A 22,478-nucleotide genomic window follows, 5' to 3' on the forward strand; every position below is an offset into this window, starting at 1 on the left:
TCAGATGAAGGATCACATAATGATTAAACTAAATATTTATAGTTCAACAAGTAAAATGAATATATTAATATAGCATAAAAATAAAAACAAATGCATCTAAACTTAACTACATAATTAAAAAAATAAAACTGATTTTTTTAACATAATTAAAAATTTAGTGACTAACCAATAGAATGGCAACACATGTACAACAACGTTCATTTTCATTATTAGGTTAATATTAATTTGATTGAGATGTTGTGAGACTCACTGCATGCAAAACACATGCAAGTATGAACAGTTATTGAGGAAAATTTTCACTTGACCTAAACAAACAAACACACATGAACATTAAAACAAAGTGACTGAATTAAGTGTAAAATTACTGGTTGCATTGATGTATAACTTGATCTGAGTTTCTAAACATTAATTCAGAGAAACTGAGACAAAAAGATACATGGCTGATGCATGGAAGACTAGATTCATTCTCGGTACTCAAGCATCTCCGGGCAATACCTTTGCGAAAGAACGTCCACTTGTTCGATGAAAGATTTCTCCCGGTGACCACCGATGTACCGGATCATTTGCTTCCAGCGTTTCCGGCAAATATCACCAGGCCTGAGAATGGGAAACATTCTTTAGTCATATTCTGATCTAATAATTATAATTAAAAGAGTCAACAGCATACAATGCCAAAGGAAAGGGGCCATTTTTCAACTTCATTCATTGTGCTTTCTTTCCCATTTGATCGTCGATAATTTTCACACACAAATAGAACTATATCAAGTTACTGGAAAAATGGGTTTAGAGAGATTTAAATGCAAAGGATTCAACATATCGAAAACCATATACAAAAGTGATATTTTATCTTAGTTTTGAAGATGCTACTCAATTTGGTATAAGTTCAACAAATGTTGAAGCACAAAAACAAAGGAAATGAAGAATCATCGGGCTATTCCAATCAAGTTTCAAAAGCAGATGAATGGATACAGTCCAAAGATGGTAATAGAGACAGATTTTAGAAATATATGCCGTTCGTCCTAATGTTTTGATCAGAGGTTGTAATCAATTTAGCTCCATAGCTCAGAACCTCATATCTGATCTTCTGAGCTTTATTCTAAAGTTGATCCTAAGTTCTACTTGGAATAATAATCGCAATCTATATGACATAAGTTACCTATGCTCCAGAAGGTTGTCCCAGTCAACATCCTCCTCGCAAAAAGCATCTTCATTTTGAAGCCTGCATCAACAATGATATTAGCATCAGAAAACTTTCTCACAGTTACACCTGAATCTCAAAAACATGCTATGCGATCTGCATTTGATGCATTACAACTTGAGGATGAAACAAATCCCTGAGCATTAATTGGAAGATGTTTCGCAAAGAGCAACTCTAAATGGGTTGGCAAACACAGGTTTAAAAATTAAAGATGCAGAAAAAAAGCATATAAAGCATTAAAGATATATTATCCACGGGCTTTTAGTTTTTTAACAGGATTGAAGAAGATTATTGCAACATGCTCCAAAACTTATAATTAATTAACCACAAAGCAGAACACACATAGCAAGTAACTTGATTTGATTTTGAAACTTGGATCACAACTTCGAAGTTACTAAAGTATAAAACAAACAAATCATCTTTAGCCATGAAGACATGAATACATAAATACATAGATACTATGAATCTCTCCTCACCCCACACTTGATTTCCATGGTAATTTTAATCTAATAGTCATTCATCATACTTTGAAAAGGGGTAAGAGTTGAACCAAACAAAGAAATCAGGAAGACAAAAAAAATGCATTCTCTTAATGTTGATACCAATAAAGAACCAATTCAAGTAATATGATGCAAAATGAAGAGTCTTACGCATAGATCAGCCGATAGTCATCTGAATCAACCCATAAACCTTCATTGACCAATGGTGATGTTAACTGATTATACCTGTAGTATTCAACAGAACTATGAATCATGAAATCAAACAGTTCATAATCAAACTTTGGAAGGAAAAAAACATCTTGAAGAGTGTGAACAATGGAAACAAGCAGAAATAACTCCTTTTTCAAACAGAAACAGTCTACAAAATTAGATAAGGCAGTTCTAAGATCCACCTTAGTATAAGTGTATTGAGAACTCATTGCTGCAGGTTGGTTGATCACAGTAACCTACTAATGAATCAAAAAAATAAAAACACCTTATTGAAGTTCAGGGATTTTTTACCCTTTTTTTCTTGTGACATGGTTTAACTTTTTGCACTTAAAGAGTACCTTAATAGAAGAAATATAACAGAAATCATGAACAAAGGGTAAACAACTACGGCATAAACTTACCACTTCATACAGCAAAGTGCATCATGTCGAGTTTTCAGCTTCTCACTGATTGGATCCCAGGAAATATTATCCCTCAACTAATAACAAAGGTAAATCATTCAGGATTCTGAGAGAGGTTTCAACAGTTTCTCTACAACAAATCCACAATACAAAATAAAGGACCAAACAATTGGCAACAGGGAAACAATCAAATTAAGTAAATGAAACATCAGAGGAAGGCACAACAATTTTATGGTTTGGCTTCTGTTCTGTGAATGCCTTCATTCGCAAATCCATATTCACTAAATCAAACAAAGTCTGATACTCATCCTGAGACCATTTGCCTGTGCCAAGAAAATATTAGTTAGAAGACCTGAGATGAGGCAGATGAAGAATAAAAATTGTTCACCAGCATTAAAGTTTTAACATCAAAGTATTGACAATTAACAAAAAGGGCAATAGAAAGCCTATATGCAAAGTGTTAACAGTGAGATGTATGCCTCTACTTTCATCAGCTAGTTGAAATTTCATTGTATTAAACCCTTCCTGACCCTCTGTTGTGAAGATACCTTTTGATTGGAGATATTTGAGTAAGCTCATTGAAATTCTAGTGATTAGATTGAATTGTTGATTAATTGTGAAGAGCGCGGGAGTTGTTTTGGCGCCAAAAGATTTAAACAAGGGAAAGCATGTGAGAGGGAGTATGGAAGCTGACTGGGATAAGTCAGCTGACGTGGAAGCATCCTCGCCATTAGTTCGCAGGAGCATCAGAGAAAAGCAGAGGAGTATTAGACTCGCGGGTTATCATACTCCTGGAGGATTGGCAATAGGGAAGGCTATGATTGACTGTGAGGATTAGTTAGTTACTCTGACATGCCATTAAGGAAGGAAGCCATTGGTGGAGAATGATAGTTAGTATGACAGATGGGAGGTGTATAAAAGGAGGAGAGCAGAGCAGTGAAGGGGTAGAGAAGAAAGAAGGTGCTAGAAGCTTGGGGCCTGATCCTCTCTCAGGTGCTGTCTCCAGCAAGGGTTAGGAGGGGGTTCACTCCCATCATATCTTACTGTTTTCCTGCTTAGATTCATCCGATCTACAGTTCTGTGAGCTCATTTACTGTTTTTAGACTCATTCTGGTAGTTAATTGCTTGGTTGTTGATGATTGAGATCATCTTATGAATTAGACTTGATGTTACTGGTAATTGATACTTGATCTGCTGAATTCTGTGAATTTGTTGCAACTATCGAAGTGATAATGCATATAGATCACAGATCAACCTTTTGATTGGAGATATTTGAGTAAGCTCATTGAAATTCTAGTGATTAGATTGAATTGTTGATTAATTCACTACACCCTCCTCTACAAGGTTAGAGAAAAACAAAATAACAAACTAACAAGATTATCAAACATAAGCTATGATCTATCTGACATTGAAACAGTTGATACTCAGCATGGACACAGGTTTCTGACAAGTTAAAGATCTCAAAATCAAGATAAAGCAACACAAGAGCATCTATCTGGATGATGAGTTGGTTTATGTGTACAGAAGGGGTTCATCAAACAGCCTCCATGACTGATTGATAGCCATTAACTTCTTCCTAGGGATGATCAAACATCATCACCATTTGAAGGTAACTCGTATGGCCATCAGCATTCATCATTCATTTGTGCATATGTTAGAATGAAATTCTAAATTCGATCATAATCACTGACGGAACCAAGAATTTTTTTTTGAGGGGCCAAATAAAAAGAAATTTTTTCTAGGGGACTAAACAATAGATTTTATAAATATTTTCCTAGATTCTTTTATACTATGTATATATATATATATATTAATTTATAAAAAACCAAAGGGCCAAATAGATTTTTTCAAATGTTTTCCTAAAAATATAATTTTTCTTACACTATATATACTTGTAAGAAGCTCGGAGGCAAACTATAGATTTTCACAATGATTTTCTAAAAATATAATTTTTTATATTATATACATTAATTTGTAAAAGACAGAGGATCCAAACTGTAAATATATAGATATATATATATATATTTTCTTGATAATATAATTTTTTATACTATAGGAATTAATTTGTGAAAAACCAAGAGAAGGCCAAGGCCTAAGCATAAAAACATTAACAGGAGAATTTCCACAGGCCATCACAAATTTTAAATACGAAGAAACCTCTTGCCATAGATGAATACACAATATAGAATGCAAGCTAAATAAAATTTTTCAGTCAACAATCCATGGTACTACAATCACCAAAAAAAAAAAAACAAAAGAAAAAAAGAAAAAGAAGCTATAAGCATCTTATGACAGCATAAAAAAGAACTGGTATTCATGTATCCCCTCCAAAAAAAATATAGCCATGTAAAGTTGATAATTCTGAGAAAGGAGCGCAATAATGAATAACATCTTTTAAAGAAAATATAGATTCTTCTTTGACAACATGGTATATACATGTAAATATATATATATATATATATACAAACTCAAGAAACCTGGGGTTAGAGGTATATATACGAAATTACGAAATTTATGGAGGTATACATAATTATATATTTTTTTAGGGATATCCAAGAATTTCTGATAAATAAAAAATAATAAAAAAGAACAAGAAATCAGCGTACCCTTTTTTGCAGCGGGTAGTTTTACCCTTCTCCAAGTATTTTTCACATGAAACCGATGCTTCCCAAGAATTTTCGCCAAGGTTGCCCAATCCGGTCCATGTTCCTCATGGAATCTGTGCATTTAGATTTCCAAATTCAGAAGAAAGCACACAATTAGGATGATAAAACTGATATGATGAAATACAACACTGACACAACAAATGAATGATTTGAAGGTGCTAATGCCTATCATCCTACTGATGCAGAATAGAATCCAACACAACACTGTAATTTGACATGCTTTGGGTTTAGAAGCTATAAAAAAAAAATTAAATAAAATTGTGTTTTCAAGAACCAAAATATCAAGGGTAGTATGGTAATTTCAGATGTCGATCCGCATAAAAATGTCAAATCCAATGGCTTTGTTTTGAATTTATTATAAGGTGAATTTACTAATAAGTCAAGAAGTTGGTGCAGCTATGTTTTCGTTTGAATAAGTTCCCTCTTATTTTATCAAGTTTACTTGGATAAGATCTATAATCTCTATAATGGACAAATGGATCTTTTCTAAGAGATGAATCAATAATTAATAGATGAATTCAGTTTCAATAGCTTTATGTTATATTGCTTAGATTCACTAATGTGATTGAATAAAAATCCTAGGTGTGATTATCATGGCAATTGCCCTTGTTGATAACTTAAAGCACAATTTAAATTTAGACGACCTAGGAAGTAAGCTGACCAAAAAAGGGATTATTTACATGAGTTTGTCAAGAATTTTTGATCAATAAGAGAACTAAAAATTTAAAAGAATAAACTGAATCTGAGTAGCGGTGGAAATACTTCTTGACATATTCTACTTCTTCAGGTAGCCAACTCGCCTCTCACTCCTCTGAAATATGACATGAGCTCGCATATATACTGAACAATAAGGTCTCCTGGGCAGAGCAGTCCCTGCAGAATCATGTAACATAAAATTACTTCAAACCTGTATCACATGAATGCATGGTTTCTTCGTGTTCAATAACATTATAACTGGCTAACAAGAAAATCCCAGAGCATCAAATGACCACCTCATTAGAAACATGCACCTGCAGGCAGCAAAAATTAGTTAGGGCTCTGTGTTATGAGACATCTAATGTGGCCATGTTCCTGACCTGAAACTTAGCCCATGACAAACAAATTCTTAACTCCCCCTTAAACAATTTTGTCACCCATGTTTTGCCTTATTTGTTGGTAGTTGGCTTAAATTTGCAAGGTTTCAAAAACGTAGGGATCTCATAAGCTGTAAGATAATTTAATTCCAATTATTGATCATATTTTCCTTCTACCTTTATATCTCGAAGCAGAAAATTATGATTTACTATGAAGGGAAGGTACCTTGCCAAGCAAAATAAGTCTCACGAATATGCAGAATGCTTTAATTATGTTACACAAAAAGAAACTATTCCTTGGCGACTTGGTCTTAATCCTAGGAACACATATTTACTAAAGAAACAACCTCACTAATGGCTCATATAATAGAGAACTAAAGGAAATATAATTGGGTTTTGAGTTATTGACACAAAAAAGCACTGCAATAGAATGATAAAATATATCCTTAAATACAAGAAAGATAGAGCAACATGCAAGAGAATATGTAACAAATGCATAAGATACTAAGAATAAAGGGCCAAAAAATTAAAGAGCCTTGAGATGTAAGCAACTCAGGCATAGAAATCCAGCTATATTTTAAAGTACAAGATTTATATGCATTGGAGTCAATGTACAACTGAAAAGAATTAGCATTCTTTACTAACTTGCACACCCATCAAAGAAAAAAAAACAAACTGACATAAATTCTAAGTCATTCATATGCCCACTGAAAATATACTCCGTTCGCATAAACAGAAAAGAGAATATAAGAAGTACCAATAGCAAAAGTACTAAGAAAAAGGAATAAATAAAGGTCAGGTCACAGAATAGCTAAAAACAAAATCAAGCTCATAATGCTGAAAATAAAAGAACTATGAAAGGCATGGAATAAATAAATCAATGAAGGTGGAAAAATTCAGATCTTGGTAGCAATAATGGAAATCAAAGATATCAACTCTTACTAATAATCTTCCAGCAATTTTTAACTTCTGGATATTTCCTACAGTCCATAACCTTCTCCACACCATCCTCTCCCAGTCCATTCTCCTGGAAAAAGCACCCAAATAGAATAAGGAGTTATTATGTGAAGTAAATCAGCTAACAGCACATGCAAAGAATTAGAAATGGCAATAAACAAGGAGTATGATGAGTTTCATTATTTCTTGCAACAATGTTTTCATATTCAGAGGAAAGGATAAGATACATCCATATCAAATAAACTTACAAGAAAAGAAGCAATTCCAGATGGAAACAGCATTCAGTGATAGACATGATAGTTAAGCAAACAACACTATGCAAGTAGAGGAACTAATCATAGTTAGACAGGAACAATAGGAAAAGGCCATTAATTCAAATTGCCAATCTAGTTATGCTACATGAAAAAATAACTCACTTCTACATAATCCAGAACAGCTTTCTTCAGCAATTCATCTTCTTCTCGAGTGTAACGCATGCCTCGGATCATATTTTCTACATCTTCTTCTTCGCAGTTTGTGGCATTGTTAACAGGGAAGACCTCAACATCACCTGAGAAAGATACCTTCTTCTTTTGCTTTGAAGCTGAAGTCTTGAGATCATCTGTGCCTCGCTTCTTTGACTTAGAATCCTTCCTCGCTGCCTTATTTTTGGCACCTTTCTTTGACTTTGATTTATCAAAATGTTCTGTACCACTATTTTTCACCTTCATGTCATTGCTTCTCTCACCATTCTCATTGGCCATTGATGGTGTCCCACTGACATCCTCTTCAGTCACACTCGGAGCTACAATTCTAGATGCTTGCTTGACTTTCTTCCTTTTGCTGTTCCCATGCTTCTCAGCCTCAACAGTATCAGCATCCCTTCTTCTCTTCCTCTCAGATTTATTCCCACTCAAGTCCTCACACTCTTCACTGCCAAGACTGTCAGTGGCCTTTGCAGCAGTATCTAACGATGCTGATGAAACAAGCTTACTACTTTTGTTCTTTCGTTTCTTTTTCTCCTTCACCTCCTTCATTGTCACTTTACTAGAACTAGAAGTAGAAAGTTTTTGTGAATCCAACTCCTTTTCATTCTCATTAATTCTCCCTTCATAATCCAACTTCTCCCCAAAATCACTATTTGCTATAGGATCCAATTTCTTTCTCTTCTCTTTTTCTATTTTCTCCTGATTTCACCTCACTTCCATCTAAATCCAACCCATTCCCATTCTCACTCTCACGCATATCAACAGTCTCCTTGTTAGTGACACCATTGTCTTCCAAACCACCACTCTCCTTCTGATTTTTCTTTTTTGACTTCTTTTTCTTCTCACTCTTCCCAGACTCTTCTTCTACAACTTTCTCATAGTAGTATCCCATATCACCATGAGCAAAATCCATTCTTCTTACTATCTCATCATCCGCTTTCTTCTTCCTCTTCTACTCCTCCATTTCCTCAACTCAAAAAAATTTCTGGTATCTGCAAACAGTTCAATCATGGCTAACATCACTATACTGTTTTTCAAACTACAGATGTAAACAAATTAACGAATCAATTGTTTACAAATAGTGAAAGACCTCTAAAAGAAATTTTGCTTCACTAAATATTGCCCATTAAGACAACCAACAATAAAAAGTTAAGGATCGACAAAGAGATGAAATTTTAACAAGCAGAAGGAAAGATTCTACACAATTCATCATCAATAAATCACAATATCATCCAAACAAAATGCAATCATATACGTCCAACACTCAAGACCTAATCCAAATGAGACAATGATAAAAATCCAAAGCCAATCCTTGCTTAAATAAAAGAGAGAAACCAAAAAAAGAAAAAGCTGGAATTTTTATAGATTAAATCTCACAAACATCTCAAACAAGCCAAATTGCAACAATTCCAAATTCGATCAACATAACCCTAATCAATTGAAATGCCAGGTCAAATAATTGGAAGGAAAAGCACCGAGGACTCACCGGATATTGGTTACTCTAGACGAACGCCGGCGAGGTCGGAGTCGGAGGTGAAGGCGGCGAAGAAACTCGAAGGGATTACCAAAACAAAGCCCGGGTTCATATTAAAAACATAACTTTGTATGTTTTTTTGCAGAAAAGACCCTGTAAAATCCTAATTTGCAAAACTATTTCATAAAAATATATTCAATAATTATTTTAAATTTAAAATATGCTTCAAACTTAAAATATCGCTAGTGTTTTATATTTTTTTCTCCGATTATTTATTTATTTATTTATTTTAACTAATTCATACAAATATGCTTCAAATGTAATTTAACAAATTAGCCAGTTAAATATGATTTATTAAATATCGTAAAAATATATTAAAAATAACATTTAATACTTTAAAAAAACTTCTAAAATAAAACGATTAAAAAAAATATTAGGGTAGTAATTTGAATTTTTAATTGGTATAATATCTAGTTAGTCTATCTCTTTCTCTTTGCCTCTACCGAAATGCTCCCTCCCTCTACTTTGAAAACGTCTAACACTTAATTAAAAAAATCTCAACCGGGTCTTTCTCTATTAGAAAATGTCTTGCACTTGGTTTCAAAGTAGAGGTCCAGTCGAGAGCGTTTGTGAAATAGAGACCAAAAAAGAAAAAAAGAGAAAAGTACATGAACTATTTTGGTGATTATATTTTTTTTAATTCAATTAAATAGATAATTTTTGGGTCTGGGAAGGAGCACAGGACACAAGTCGGAACCCGAATCCGATAATATCCAATTCGGGTCGGATCTTGTGCAGGGCAAAAGCGTCTTTTCAAATGAAAAATGATGAAAAATTACACTCCAAGTCCTATCCAAAGCTCCACAGCTTCTTCTTCTCCACCGCTTCCGTTCAAATGTGCGCTTTCAAAACCCTAAGCGTTTCTCCTCCCAATTTCCCCATCCGATTCTCATCGTTTCCTCTTGGTCTATGCTTCAATGGGCGACAGCTCTCCACCCTTGCCGCCGCTGCTGCTGTTGCCACTGATGACTCCAGTGACACCGTCGAGCAGCTGCTCACCGACACCAACGGCATCGAGCGACTCATGAAGATGGATCGCCGGAGGTTTCCTGAATCTAATCGTTGGTTCCCGTATCTTGACGTCTTTAGAGTGGGATCGATGGCTCTGAGGAGCGGGGAGGTTATCCAGGCGCTGGACCCGTACATTCAAGACGCTCGGAAGGAGAGGATGCGGCAGGCCGTTGTCGGAAGGAGCTACTCCGTCTGTCTCGTCGTCGAAGGCCTCTCTGACTTCGGCAACGTCTCCGCCGCGTTCCGTTCCGCCGATGCACTTGGAATCCAGTCCGTCCATGTTATTTCCCCGGATAGCAGGAAAAGGTGCAGCTTGATGTTAGGTGATATAAAAATCTCTCCTTTTTTCGTAGAAGTATGTGTATATGTGGTGTTTGATTGTTTGCTGCTTAAAAGTTGGTGTTTTGGTTGGCTAGGTATAAGGACAATAGGCATGTGAGCATGGGTGCTGAGAAATGGCTTGACATTGAGCTCTGGAAGTCACCTGTGGAGTGCTTTCAGGCACTGAGATCACGAGGTTATCGAATTGCAACAACACATTTAGGAAACAATGCGGTAATGGCTTCAGTGTCACTCTTGGCGAACAATGATTATTGATAATTTTCTCTCTACACTGGCATTAGTTTCTTTGCATACTGAGTTGCTGTGAAGTTTTAATACTTGCTTCATTTTGAAGTCGTTGTTATGGACCTTATGATTAAGCTTTGTGTTTTTCTCATGGAGTTGTATGGGATTTGTAGGTTTCTGCATATGAGTTGGATTGGTCTTGCCCAACGGCTATAGTTGTTGGGAATGAACATATGTGAGTACCTGTAATTGCTTATGCTTTGTTTTCTTCATTTTGGTTTTACAAGTAATGTTTTCTGTCATTGTCCCTGAACATATTCTCCCTTGATAACAGACTCATTCTTGATACATTAGTAATTTTCTACCCTACAGATGCCTGATTGAACTCTATTCCTCAATTTCAGTGAGATCTGTAATGATACATAACTGTTCTCCCATTTTTGCAATGATAAGTAAAAATTGTAAAGAGGGATGATCTGTTGATGGTGGTTTGCACTTGCTCTTTGCCAAGTTTTTGTTTGTGATGCACTATGTCTTGTTGTGCTCAAGAATCAATTTATAGATCATTCTGTAATAATCCATCATTTGGTTTATGTGGAAAGCTATGGGGCTTGTGAGGGAGAAAGAACAAATTTTTGAAGTGGTTTTAAGCAAAAAGCAAGTTAGAGGCAATTTGGGAGTTTCTTATTTTATATTTGCTTTTAAACATCTCTTAACTAGAGATTTAACCTGAGGTCCATAGTTTTCAAAGGCGTAAGGTTCATTTAGATGCAAGGGGTCTTGGGGCCTAGGGTGCAAGGCCTAGGGCGTGCGCCCTAAGAAACACTAAATGTACTAATTAAAAATTGAAAAAAATAGCTTTCATGTTATATATTTTAAATTTTTAGAATGTCCTAAAGATTAATATCACAGAAAATATACAAACATACATAATAACATACAAATAATTTTTCAAATGTTCAATACATAATGCAATAACATGACATAATGCATGCATCGAGTCCTAAGTCCTAATTCGAATAATAAATCTAGTGACTATTATCAAAATCATCAAGCCCATCATCATTATCATCACCACCAACATCATCAATTATCTCTTCAAATTTATCACTCTTCATCTAAATAATCATCTCCGAAATTTTCTTCATCATCATCATCTCTAAGAATCAAGCGGGTTCTCAAACTAACATATGCCGTATCTTTCCCTTTTTGATGGCCTCAAATTGAAGTGTTCAACTTTGTGTGATACTTGCTATGCTTGCCTTAATTTTAACTGGATTTTGATTGCATGTCTTAGTTTTACGTAGGTTTCTTTTATTTTCAATCATTAAGATGTGTGGACAAGATTAAAAGTCAAAGTAAAAGTAAAAAAATGTAACAAAATTGGTAGATGTTATGGAGGCGCGCCTAAGCCCTCAATTGGCGCCTAGGCGTGAGGCGCGCCTTCTTAACACCGCCTGCCTGACATGCATAAAAGCCGCACACCTTTGAGCCTTGTGTGCCTTGCGCCTTAGGCGCGCCTCGACAACTATGCTGAGGTCTTAGGCTAATTTTTAATGTTTATGGTGGTATACAAACAATGACAAGCTTTTGGAGGTTATACATATAATTAGACCTTTTCACAGGATATACAAACGGCCATGTGATCTCTGTTTACCTATCTGATCCATCAATTGTGATTTGTGTGACCTATGAAGTTGAATGTGCGACTTATGTTGACCATATTTTGTTTTTGATGCACTATGTTCTGTTGCATTCAAGTGTCTGTAGTAGTCCTTTCTTTGATATTTGTTACTTGATCCTGGTGATGCCAAATTTCAGGGGTATCAGTGATGAGGCTTTGCAGTTGTCTGATTTGCACTGCTGTATTCCTATGAATGGCATGGTTGATTCCTTCAATGTTTCAGTTGCAGCAGGGATCCTCATGCATCATGCTGTATGTGATAGAGTTTCTCGACTGGTAATGCCACTCCATTACTTGCCTGCGATGTTTAGTTATCAAATGTGGCAAGAGTTTACACCATGAATTAACTTTTTTTTTATAATTTCATAAAAAATAATACTGAATGATGTACATTATCTACAGTTCTCTTGCTTGAATGAAATTTGTTTCTTTGGAAGGGAAAAGAAATGAGTTTGTGATAGTTTTGCTTATAAATCATTGTGCAGGGTCGGCATGGTGATTTGACACAAGAAGAAAGCCAGATTCTGCTCGCTGAATTTTTCTTGCGTCACAGGGAAAGCACTCTAAGCATTGTCCATGAATACGCGAAGCGGAAGATAGAAAGCATCTAAGCAAACTTTGACATTATCAATTATGTCAATACTGATAATTAACTCAGACAGGTATTTACAATCAATCTCAAACCATTTAACATAAAATGCTTATCTATTCCTTCGTCTCTTGACACGCTTCTCAAACTTTTCTAGGGAAATTGGAAATGCTGATTGTGTGGCCGAACAAAATTAAGGGCCATTCTACAAATTTCGGCTTTGTATTTATGTCAAATTATTGGATCATAGATTTAGATTGTACTCTTTGTTGTTTTATGCCAAACACCAAATTTTCAATGAATTATTAAGATTAAATTCTCAGATTGCAACAATTGTTCATGTTCTTTATCCTCTTGGAAACAGTTTCCCGTAACTTACATTACTGTCACTACTCTACAAAGAGCACTGAGTAATGGTCTTTGTTTGCATGAAAAATGATGCCAAGATGCAAACTTTTTCCCCAAATGGATCCATTTCCATGCAACCAAGAAACCTAGTTATCAAATCCTCCAAATGAACCAAACCCTTTCCCAAATCATCACCACCAACACCTCCATGACCTCTTCTTCATTGCAAGATCTCATAGATGTGTCCATCTCCATGTTTGGTCCTTCCCACCTTCTTCTACTACTCACACACAATTCCAACACTTCATTGGCACCACCCTTTGCAACACTGTTATCAAATCCTACACTCATTCTGGCAAACATCTTCATTCAATCCTTGTCTACACACAAATGCCGAAAATTGGAGTCCTACCCGACCTCTTCACGTTCCCTCCGCTTATCAAATCTGTTGCTCAATTGAATCTCAAACACCTTGGCTTGTCCATTCATGGCTGTACTGTAAAGTTTGGTGCTTGTCATGATGTATTCACCAACACTGCTATTGTTCATATGTATGCTATTCTTGCTTGCATTAGTGATGCATGCCAAGTATTTGATGGAATGCCAGAGAGGAACTCGGTTACTTGGAATGCGATGATTACAGGCTTTGTGCATAGTAGGAGATTTAAGGAAGCACATGAGTTATTCAATGAGATGAAGAGATCGGGTGTAGAAATGGGAGAGGTCACAATGGTCAACGCACTTTCAGCTTGTGCGCACTTGGGTGCTTTGAGTCAAGGAGTATGGATTCATAACTATATTAAGCATCAAGGTTTGAGGGTTAATGTGTTTGTAGGTACCACATTGATTGATATGTACATGAAGTGCGGTGTGGTGGACAAGGCTGTTGAGGTTTTCAGGACGATGAGCTTGAAGAATGTATACACCTGGAATGCGTTGATATCCGGGTTTGCCATGAATGGAAAAGGAGAAGCTGCTTTGGAAGCTTTTGACATGATGATTAGAGGGGAAATAACTAAGCCGGATGATGTAACTTTGTTAGGTGTTCTATGTGCTTGTTGTCACCAAGGGCTTGTTGACATCGGTCGCATGCTCTTCATCGACATGGAGAGGAAGTTTGGTGTGCAGCGGAGAATTGAGCACTATGGTTGCATGGTGGATCTTCTTGGAAGAGCGGGTTTCCTAGAAGAGGCTCATGAACTTATAAAAACACTGCCAATGAAAGCTGATGCTGTCATATGGAGGACACTGCTAGCTGCTTGTAGGCTTCATGGAGACACACAATTGGGCAAGCTTGTGATTGAAAACCTTCTTCAATTGGAGCCTGAGAATGCGGAGAACTATGTATTGCTTACGAACATGTTAGTTCGTGAGCAAAGGTGGAATGAAGTCGGAAAGGTGAGGGCGATGTTGAACCAGAGAAGAATAAAAAAAGTGCCTGGATGCAGTTCAATTGAGATTGACAATGTGGTGTACGAGTTTGTGGCTGCAAGCCGATTTGAGAAGGAAACAATGGATGAGATCTATAAGATGTTAGAGGAAGTGGGAATGAAGTTGAAGGTTGCTGGTTATGTTGCAGATACTGAGTTGGTTTCCTATGACCTTGTGGAAGAGGAAAAGGAAGAAACTTTGATGCACCACAGTGAGAAGCTTGCTCTGGCTTTCGGAATGCTAAGAACTCAACAAAATTGCACTATAAGGATAGTGAAGAACCTGAGAGTTTGCAAGGATTGTCACTCTTTTCTGAAGCTTGTTTCAAAGGTTTACAAGAGAGAAATTGTGGTTAGAGATAGAAACCGGTTTCACCATTTTGGAGGGGGAGTTTGTTCTTGCAGGGATTATTGGTGACATTGCTAAGAAAGTTCAACCCATGGAAAGAGAGCATTCCAAGTGATGGAAAGGAAGCAAACGCTTTCAAAGGAGACACTGACATTCAGTTTGCATTCAGAAAAACTTCATTGATGATCATTGGCCATGGATTCACCGACTCAGCTATTGTCCATTGTAAACCTGGTGGATGAGATTGCCATGGCCGACCCCACCAGGAGATTGGGAATGTTAATACCGGCCAACATGGCTGATGCCACAGCCAATCTTCTCGGTTCCACCTCTTGTTATATATAGAAAGTTCGAGTAGGACAGATTTGGAAAGCACATGGATAAAATTGAGAACTATCTGATTTTGTCGGTGCCCCACATTCAGGTGATGTTTACGCTTGAATTCCAATGTTTGCATGTTATTGTTATGAATATTCTTTCTTTAGTCAAATAAATTCCTTCACTGTGCTTTGCTTCAAAATTGAAATCTAGTTATATGTGGGAAACTAGTGGCTCAAATTAGAACTAACAAGATAAGGTACAGAGACAGAGAGAAAGAAATAGAGAGAATTTTTCTGGCTCTCTAGCAATTGAAAGGTTAGGAAAATATGTTGACATTATCAAGGATGATCATTATCCCTGATCCAAAGATCAAACCCCACCTTCAATCAAAGAGAAATGGCAAACACGGTGGAGCTCTATGGGCAAAGAAGCCAGACTTGAATAGCAGCTCTCATGCTGAAGAACCCACCTTCATTAGGCTTGGGGTCCCAAATGTCTTCCTTGCAAGAGCTGCTATTGCTGTCTTTAGCCTTGGATTTCTTGATGCAGGGTAAGCCTTAAGACCATTATCTCCTTTGTTCTTTCTTTATTATACTTATTACGCTGTCGGATTTGTTTTCCTTTGATTGTCTGAATTATGTCGTCTAAACATCTTGGCCTTTCTTTCAAGCAAAGGTCAACAACCTGAGAAATAAATTTCATATACATATAGTTCAGAACTGCTATTATGTTCAGAGTGATAAATTTATTCACTGCAATTATGATATTGTATGAACATAGAGGACCACAGTGTCTCTTTCAGTTATCTTTGATTTGATCCCTTTGCAAAATGTGAAACATAACTTTCAAGTGGTTTTCTCCATTCCTTTCATCAATGCATAACAGATATGTATTGAGTCATTTTCATCACACTAATATATTATCTGTTACACGGTTCTGTAATTGTTCAGGTACAGCGGAGATTGGTCTCGGATAGGAGCAATTTCGAAAGAAACTGAGGATCTGTTGAAATTTGCAGCTTATTTGGTTGTGCCATTGTGTCTTTTACTAATATTTTCAATCTCCGACAAGGACAAGTATTCTCAATGAACTCCCTACTGTTTTATTGGTCAGATATTGCATTTATTACCGATACTATTCTTTATATGATCAACCTCGAAAACCCATAACTTGACACGAAAATACGGAGTTTGAGAAGCATATTATTCTGCTGGTCCTTGCAAAGACATTATTTGAATAAATTTCTTGAAATGCATGTGTCAGTTAAGTTCACAGGAACAAAAAAACTTGTTAATTCTGCAGCAAAGAAAGGGTACAAATTCTGCATCATGGAGAAGGACACTAATTGTGATGTACTTAAATAAGACATGTTCTCATTCTTTGCTCATTGTTCTCATTACCTTTTTTTTTTCTAATTAAGTATAATTGATCAGTAAAATGACTGTGGAAAAAAGCATCCAAGGAATTCAGTTCCTGTTGAAACTTTTTTTTCTGCTGACATTGAGACATTGATCTCGTTTGTATTTATCATAACAACAACAAACATGTGTGATGTGCCTAACTTTTTTTGAACTGATTGAAATTTACTGCAATTGATTTAGAGATAAATTTGAAGAAACTAATGATGTATATTTTGTGAGATAAAATGTCATTAGGACTGTGCTTGCTGTCCTTCCAAGGTACCCTTTTGACTTGAGTGCCCCTTCTTATTCACTAATCTGTGGTTGGTGTCAATGTCTAAATAAAGTTTGATGAGATTCAAGATTGAAGGCAGACAACAGTGTTTTTTATATGCATTATTTGCAAAGATTCTAAGAATTGGGATAAATAGGAGTCATTTTGATTAGAAACAGGTTTGGCAACAAGTCTTTATCTCAAAATTATGATATTTATATTAAAATTTACAAAGAGATGTGATTCTAAAATGACCTTCAAGAAAAGTTATAGAAAATTCAAAATTTTATTGGTGCTGAATCCACGTTGAACACGTGCGAGCGTTCATTTTTTCTTGAGGGAAAATGATCTGACGTTTTTTGACTTATGAGAGTGTTCATTTCTTGAGGAAAAATGATCTGACTTTTTTAACTTATGAGAGTATTCATTTCTTGAGAGAAAATGATCTCTGATTTTTTTATGTTCATTTATCTTTTAAATGGAGAAAGTGACAACTTCTTTTTATTTTTAAGCACTTTTTTTCACTAAAGTAGAAGAAAAGTAATCATTTCTTTTTCATGTTCAAAAAAATTTTTTAAACTCACGTGAAATTCGCTTTAACATCTAAATTTTTTTCAATTCTATTATCACAAATAAACATCCAAAATACTAGAAATGATATCACTACTCTCAACTTCAGCAAAATGGCACTTCCCTCCCTTCTCCGAGTTTCAACTCACTCCCCCAAAAATGAACTCCCTTGTAACATGTCATAGTAAACAGAATATTTGTCAATAATTAAATAAAAAAGGAAGATGCTTCTGCTTCGGAAACAGCACAAGGATGATCACAAAAATGATATGAACGGTTGTAAACTAAACACTAGTCTCATGCACCACGTGGGTGCATGACGTGGCATCTCGCTTTAACAACACTCCTCCCTCTATCTATCTATGATGTATGTATACAGAGAAAGAGAAACAGGGCTCTCTGAGCCTCTCTCTCTCTCAAGTCTCATCCATAGCCAAAGAGGAGCCCTCAATCAATGACCTCCTCTGTTCTTTTCTCTATAGACAGACCCTCCATTACTTCCTCCTCTTTATATATATATATATATATATATATAACACAATGAACCTTATTGATATATAGAAAGAGAGAGTAAGTGAGAGACTCCATTCAGTTCCTATGATCCTCAGAGAGATATATAGAAGCCAATGAGCTTCTCTGTGATATCTAGAGAGAAAGAAAAAGAGAAAGAGCTCATGTAATATATATATATATATATATATATATATAGCTCTTCTCTTAGAAACAGAGAAAAACAGAGCACAATGAGCTTCTCTTATATATAAATATATATATATATATATATATATATAAAGAGCCTATAGTGATCATTATCATTATCACTGATATATATATAAAGAAAGAGAGAAAGAGAGAGCAATGAGCTCGTCGGGCATGGCGCTTCTTGGAGATATCCAACTCTCAACTCCGAGCTTCACCCGCCACCACACTCCACCGCCTTCAACCCGGCGTTCCGACCAACCCGACCACGGCGCTCCAACCGAGTGTTACGCTTGCACCCAAGCAGGCGCCCCTGTCTTCCACTCCACCAGTTGCGACCACGCCAACCCACCGGAATGGGCCGCCAACGCCGGCTCCTCCCTCATCCCCATCCAACCCGGTTCAACCCCGCCCGGTTCAACCAAACCACTCGCCTGGCTCTTCGGCCCGGTTCTCGATCCTCGCGAACCCCACGTTCATCGCCTGAACCGGGTTTTTCTTCTGGCCCGAGCCGTGGCTCTCGCCGTCGACCCGCTCTTCTTCTACACCGTCTCCGTCGGCCTCTCCGCCGAGCCGTGCGTGAGCTTGGACGCCGAGCTCGCCGTCGCGCTCATAGCCGTGCGCACGTGCGTCGACGTGGTGCATTTGTGGCACGTGTGGTTCCAGTTGAAGATGGCCTACGTGTCACGAGAGTCTCTGGTCATTGGTTGTGGTAAGCTGGTGTGGGACCCACGTTTGATTGCCCAGCACTATGCCAGGTCAGCCACGGGCTTTTGGTTGGACGTCTTCGTCATCCTACCCATCCCACAGGTGATCCTCAATTTTATTATTTATTATTTATTGGAATTATTTCCACATATAATTTTGTATTATTAAAACTCATTATTTAGTGTCAACCATCGAATTGCCCAATAATATGATAATAAAAAATAAAAATAAAAAATAATTATTTAAATTCTTCTATGGATAACACTGTTTTGATACTGTATATTTAACTATAGTACTGTTTATTAATACTGTTTATGAAGGCAAAAGACAGTACTTCGCCTTTGCATCTGTTCTTTGACAATTTTTTTATTTTTTATTTTTTATAAAAAACTCCCTGATTCTCATTCTAAATAAAGTTTAGTAGGCCGTAGCTATTTGTGTTAAGAAAGTTATAAGAACTTTATTTATTAGGGACAAGTTGGGAATCCAAAGATGAAGTTTAGTGGAAGTTTAGTGGTACTCCTGAGTACTGACAAACTAATTAGTAAACAGTCTGACAGTTCTGATGAAGTTTTGATTTATAAATTTCTTGCTAGTCCCAAGATAGAAGGAGTACAAGATGCATGTAAAACACTAATCACCAAAAAAAACCATGCTGTTTGTACCACTGTAATTGTGTCGGCCAAAGCTGAGTTTCAACATGTTCAAGATCGGTTTGGCAGTATTTTAACTGAGCCTCGATTTAAATCGAATCTACTTTAAATTTTATTTGTCAAGCTACAATAATTTAACTGTACAATGTATAAATTATCACAGTATATGTTATAGTAAATAAGCTATTAGTAAGCTTGAGTTGTTCAAATTTAGCTCGGCTCAATTATTTTATGAGCTCAAAAATTCAATTATTTTATGAGCTCAAAAATTCAATTATTTAGTTTAATAAATAAATTGACTCGAGCCCTTAACACAATTACTCTCTAAGCTTTTAACTAAGCCCGGATCTAAATCGAATTTACTTTGAGTTTCATTTGTCAAGCTACAATAATTTAACTGTGGAATGTATAAATTATCACAGTATATGTTATAGCAAATAAGCTATCGGCAAGCTTGAGTTGTTCAAGCTTGGCTCAACTCAATTATTTTAAAAGCTCAAAAATTAAGTTTAGAAATCATTCATTTAGTTTAATAAATAAACTGACTCGAGCCCTTAACACACATGCACTCTTAAATTTTAATTAAGCCTGAATCGAATTTACTTCGAGTTACATTTGTCAAGCTACAATAATTTAACTGTGGAATATATAAATTATCACAGTATATGTTACAGTAAATAAGTCATCGGCAAGCTTGAGTAGTTCAAATTTAGCTCGTTTCAACTCAAAAATTAACTTCAGAAATTAATCGTTTAATTTAATAAACAAATTGACTCGAGCCCTTGACACATCTGCTCTCTAAGCTTTTAACGACCGCATTAGTTCAGTTCATATGTAGTGGTAGCCGTCAATGTTATAATTTTTCTCAAAATGTTGAATTCAATTTATGAATAATTTGTTTTTATTTTTTATTTGTTTTAATTTTGGGTAATGCAATGTGTTGTTACTTGTTAGATTGTATTCTGGTTGGTATTGCCTGGACTGATCAGAGACAGAGAAATCAAGCTGGTAATGTCAGTGTTGTTGCTGGCATTCCTGTTTCAGTTCATTCCAAAAGTGTATCACAGTCTATGCATGATGAGGAGGATTCAGAAGGTCACTGGTTACATCTTTGGAACAATTTGGTGGGGCTTTGGCCTCAATCTCATTGCATACTTCATTGCCTCCCATGTAAGCAATTACATTGTCCTAATCTTTGTTGTGTTTCATGCAATGAATCCAAAAAAAATGTGCTTTTTCAGGTAGCAGGAGGTTGCTGGTATGTTCTTGCAATCCAAAGAGTAGCTTCATGCTTCCAATTTCAATGCCAAAAGAATGATACTTGTCATCTTTTATCTCATGCATGTTCTGATGGTTTCTGCAAAACAAATGAACTTATTTGTTCAAGCATTGCTGTGTGTTTCAATGGTGATGGATCATTTCAGTATGGTATATATGATTGGGCTGTCCCTGTAGTTTCTAGCAGTTCACTGGCTGTTAAAATCCTTTATTCTTTGTTTTGGGGTCTTATGACTCTCAGGTATGAGTTTTTCAGAGATTTTTGAATTCATTGTAGTCAGCCATTTCATTGGTTTTAAGCTGTTATTGTTTGTATGTTGTTTAGCACTTTCGGTAATATTCTCGAGCCGACGAGTCATTGGCTAGAGGTGATTTTCAGTATTATCACTGTGTTAAGTGGGCTAATGCTCTTCACATTATTGATTGGTAACATTCAGGTAAGCAAAGGTTGTTTGTGGTGTTGTCAGTGATGGTTCACTTTTGCATGTAGATTAACTGTTTGATGAAATGCTTAGGTCTTCCTGCATGCGGTGATGGCGAGGAAGAGAAAGATGCAACTGCGGTGTCGAGACGTTGAATGGTGGATGAGGAGAAGACAGTTGCCGTCACGATTGAGACAAAGAGTTCGACAGTATGAGCGGCAAAGATGGCTTGCAATGAGAGGAGAGGATGAGATGGAGCTCATCAAGGAGTTGCCACAAGGTCTTAGGCAAGATATCAAGCGGAATCTCTGCCTTGATCTCATTAAACGGGTATATATACATAGAGTGAGAGATGTGTCTGTATGTCTATAAAGTGTAATTTTGTTTTCGGAACTCCGATTGAATGCTGTTTGTTTCATATATTGTTGATCAAGGTGCCTTGGTTCCACAATTTAGATGACATTATCCTCGATAACCTATGCGACCGAGTTAGACCCATTGTCTTCTCTAAGGATGAAAAGGTATGTGCTTGTCGGTGATCGGTGTTTTTTCGTCGTCATGATAATTGATAATGTTTTAGTTTTTGGTCAGATTATTAGAGAAGGAGACCCTGTGCAGCGCATGGTGTTCATTGTTAAGGGGCACATACTGAGCAGCCAATGCCTCAGCAAAGGAATGATAGCAACATGCATGCTAGGCCCCGGGAATTTTCTCGGGGATGAACTCCTTTCATGGTGCCTCCGCAGACCATTCATCGATCGGTTGCCCGCTTCTTCAGCAACCTTTGAGTGTGCTGAGCCAACAGAGGCCTTTGGTTTGGATGCAGAACATCTCAGATACATAACACAGCACTTAGGTACAAATTTGCGAACGAGAGGCTCAAGAGAACCGCAAGGTACTATTCTTCTAATTGGCGAACATGGGCAGCAGTTAACATACAGCTTGCTTGGAGGCGGTACAAGACTCGAACAAGAGGAATCGTGATACAACCATCAGAAATTATTGACAGTGAACGACGTCTTCGGTTGTATGCTGCGATGTTCATGTCTCTCAGGCCTCATGATCACCTTGAATAGACCGTTTCGCTTTTTGGCGAAGAAAGTTTTGGGTGGCCAGTGAAGTTTTTGTTTTTCTTTTAAAGAAATGTGTTATAGTTCTGAGCCCTTTGA

At 36.5% G+C, this 22,478-nt stretch overlaps 4 protein-coding genes and 1 pseudogene across 4 annotated transcripts; 4 read left to right on the forward strand and 1 right to left on the reverse strand.

The window, feature by feature from the left end:
* Window positions 1–324: 324 nt before the first annotated feature.
* Window positions 325–8,076, reverse strand: LOC120274874 (cyclin-D-binding Myb-like transcription factor 1). Its single transcript, XM_039281416.1, is given in 10 exon segments — window positions 325–597; window positions 1,157–1,219; window positions 1,849–1,923; window positions 2,310–2,386; window positions 2,535–2,632; window positions 4,916–5,028; window positions 5,738–5,777; window positions 5,780–5,848; window positions 6,991–7,075; window positions 7,422–8,076. Coding segments are annotated over 10 exon segments (1,356 nt in total). The 5' UTR covers window positions 8,022–8,076; the 3' UTR covers window positions 325–461.
* Window positions 8,077–9,798: 1,722 nt separating this feature from the next.
* On the forward strand, window positions 9,799–13,179 carry LOC120274504 (tRNA (guanosine(18)-2'-O)-methyltransferase). The gene is made up of 6 exons (XM_039281045.1): window positions 9,799–10,323; window positions 10,434–10,572; window positions 10,758–10,819; window positions 12,406–12,544; window positions 12,754–12,930; window positions 13,015–13,179. The coding sequence occupies exons 1-5, from the start codon at window positions 9,842–9,844 to the stop codon at window positions 12,877–12,879; spliced, it is 948 nt and encodes a 315-aa protein (XP_039136979.1). The 5' UTR covers window positions 9,799–9,841; the 3' UTR covers window positions 12,880–12,930; window positions 13,015–13,179.
* A 416-nt stretch (window positions 13,180–13,595) lies between these two features.
* Window positions 13,596–15,371, forward strand: LOC120274934 (pentatricopeptide repeat-containing protein At1g08070, chloroplastic-like). Its single transcript, XM_039281469.1, has one exon. The coding sequence runs from the start codon at window positions 13,596–13,598 to the stop codon at window positions 15,051–15,053; it is 1,458 nt and encodes a 485-aa protein (XP_039137403.1). The 3' UTR covers window positions 15,054–15,371.
* A 171-nt stretch (window positions 15,372–15,542) lies between these two features.
* On the forward strand, window positions 15,543–16,417 carry LOC120274507. The gene is made up of 2 exons (XM_039281048.1): window positions 15,543–15,855; window positions 16,256–16,417. Exons 1-2 carry the CDS (start codon window positions 15,632–15,634, stop codon window positions 16,392–16,394), a joined length of 363 nt encoding a protein of 120 aa, XP_039136982.1. The 5' UTR covers window positions 15,543–15,631; the 3' UTR covers window positions 16,395–16,417.
* A 1,999-nt stretch (window positions 16,418–18,416) lies between these two features.
* Window positions 18,417–22,427, forward strand: LOC120274546 (annotated as a pseudogene).
* Window positions 22,428–22,478: the final 51 nt, after the last annotated feature.

This window comes from Dioscorea cayenensis, chromosome 13 (assembly GCF_009730915.1).
Source record: "Dioscorea cayenensis subsp. rotundata cultivar TDr96_F1 chromosome 13, TDr96_F1_v2_PseudoChromosome.rev07_lg8_w22 25.fasta, whole genome shotgun sequence".
In the NCBI taxonomy this organism is placed as follows: Eukaryota; Viridiplantae; Streptophyta; class Magnoliopsida; order Dioscoreales; family Dioscoreaceae; genus Dioscorea; species Dioscorea cayenensis.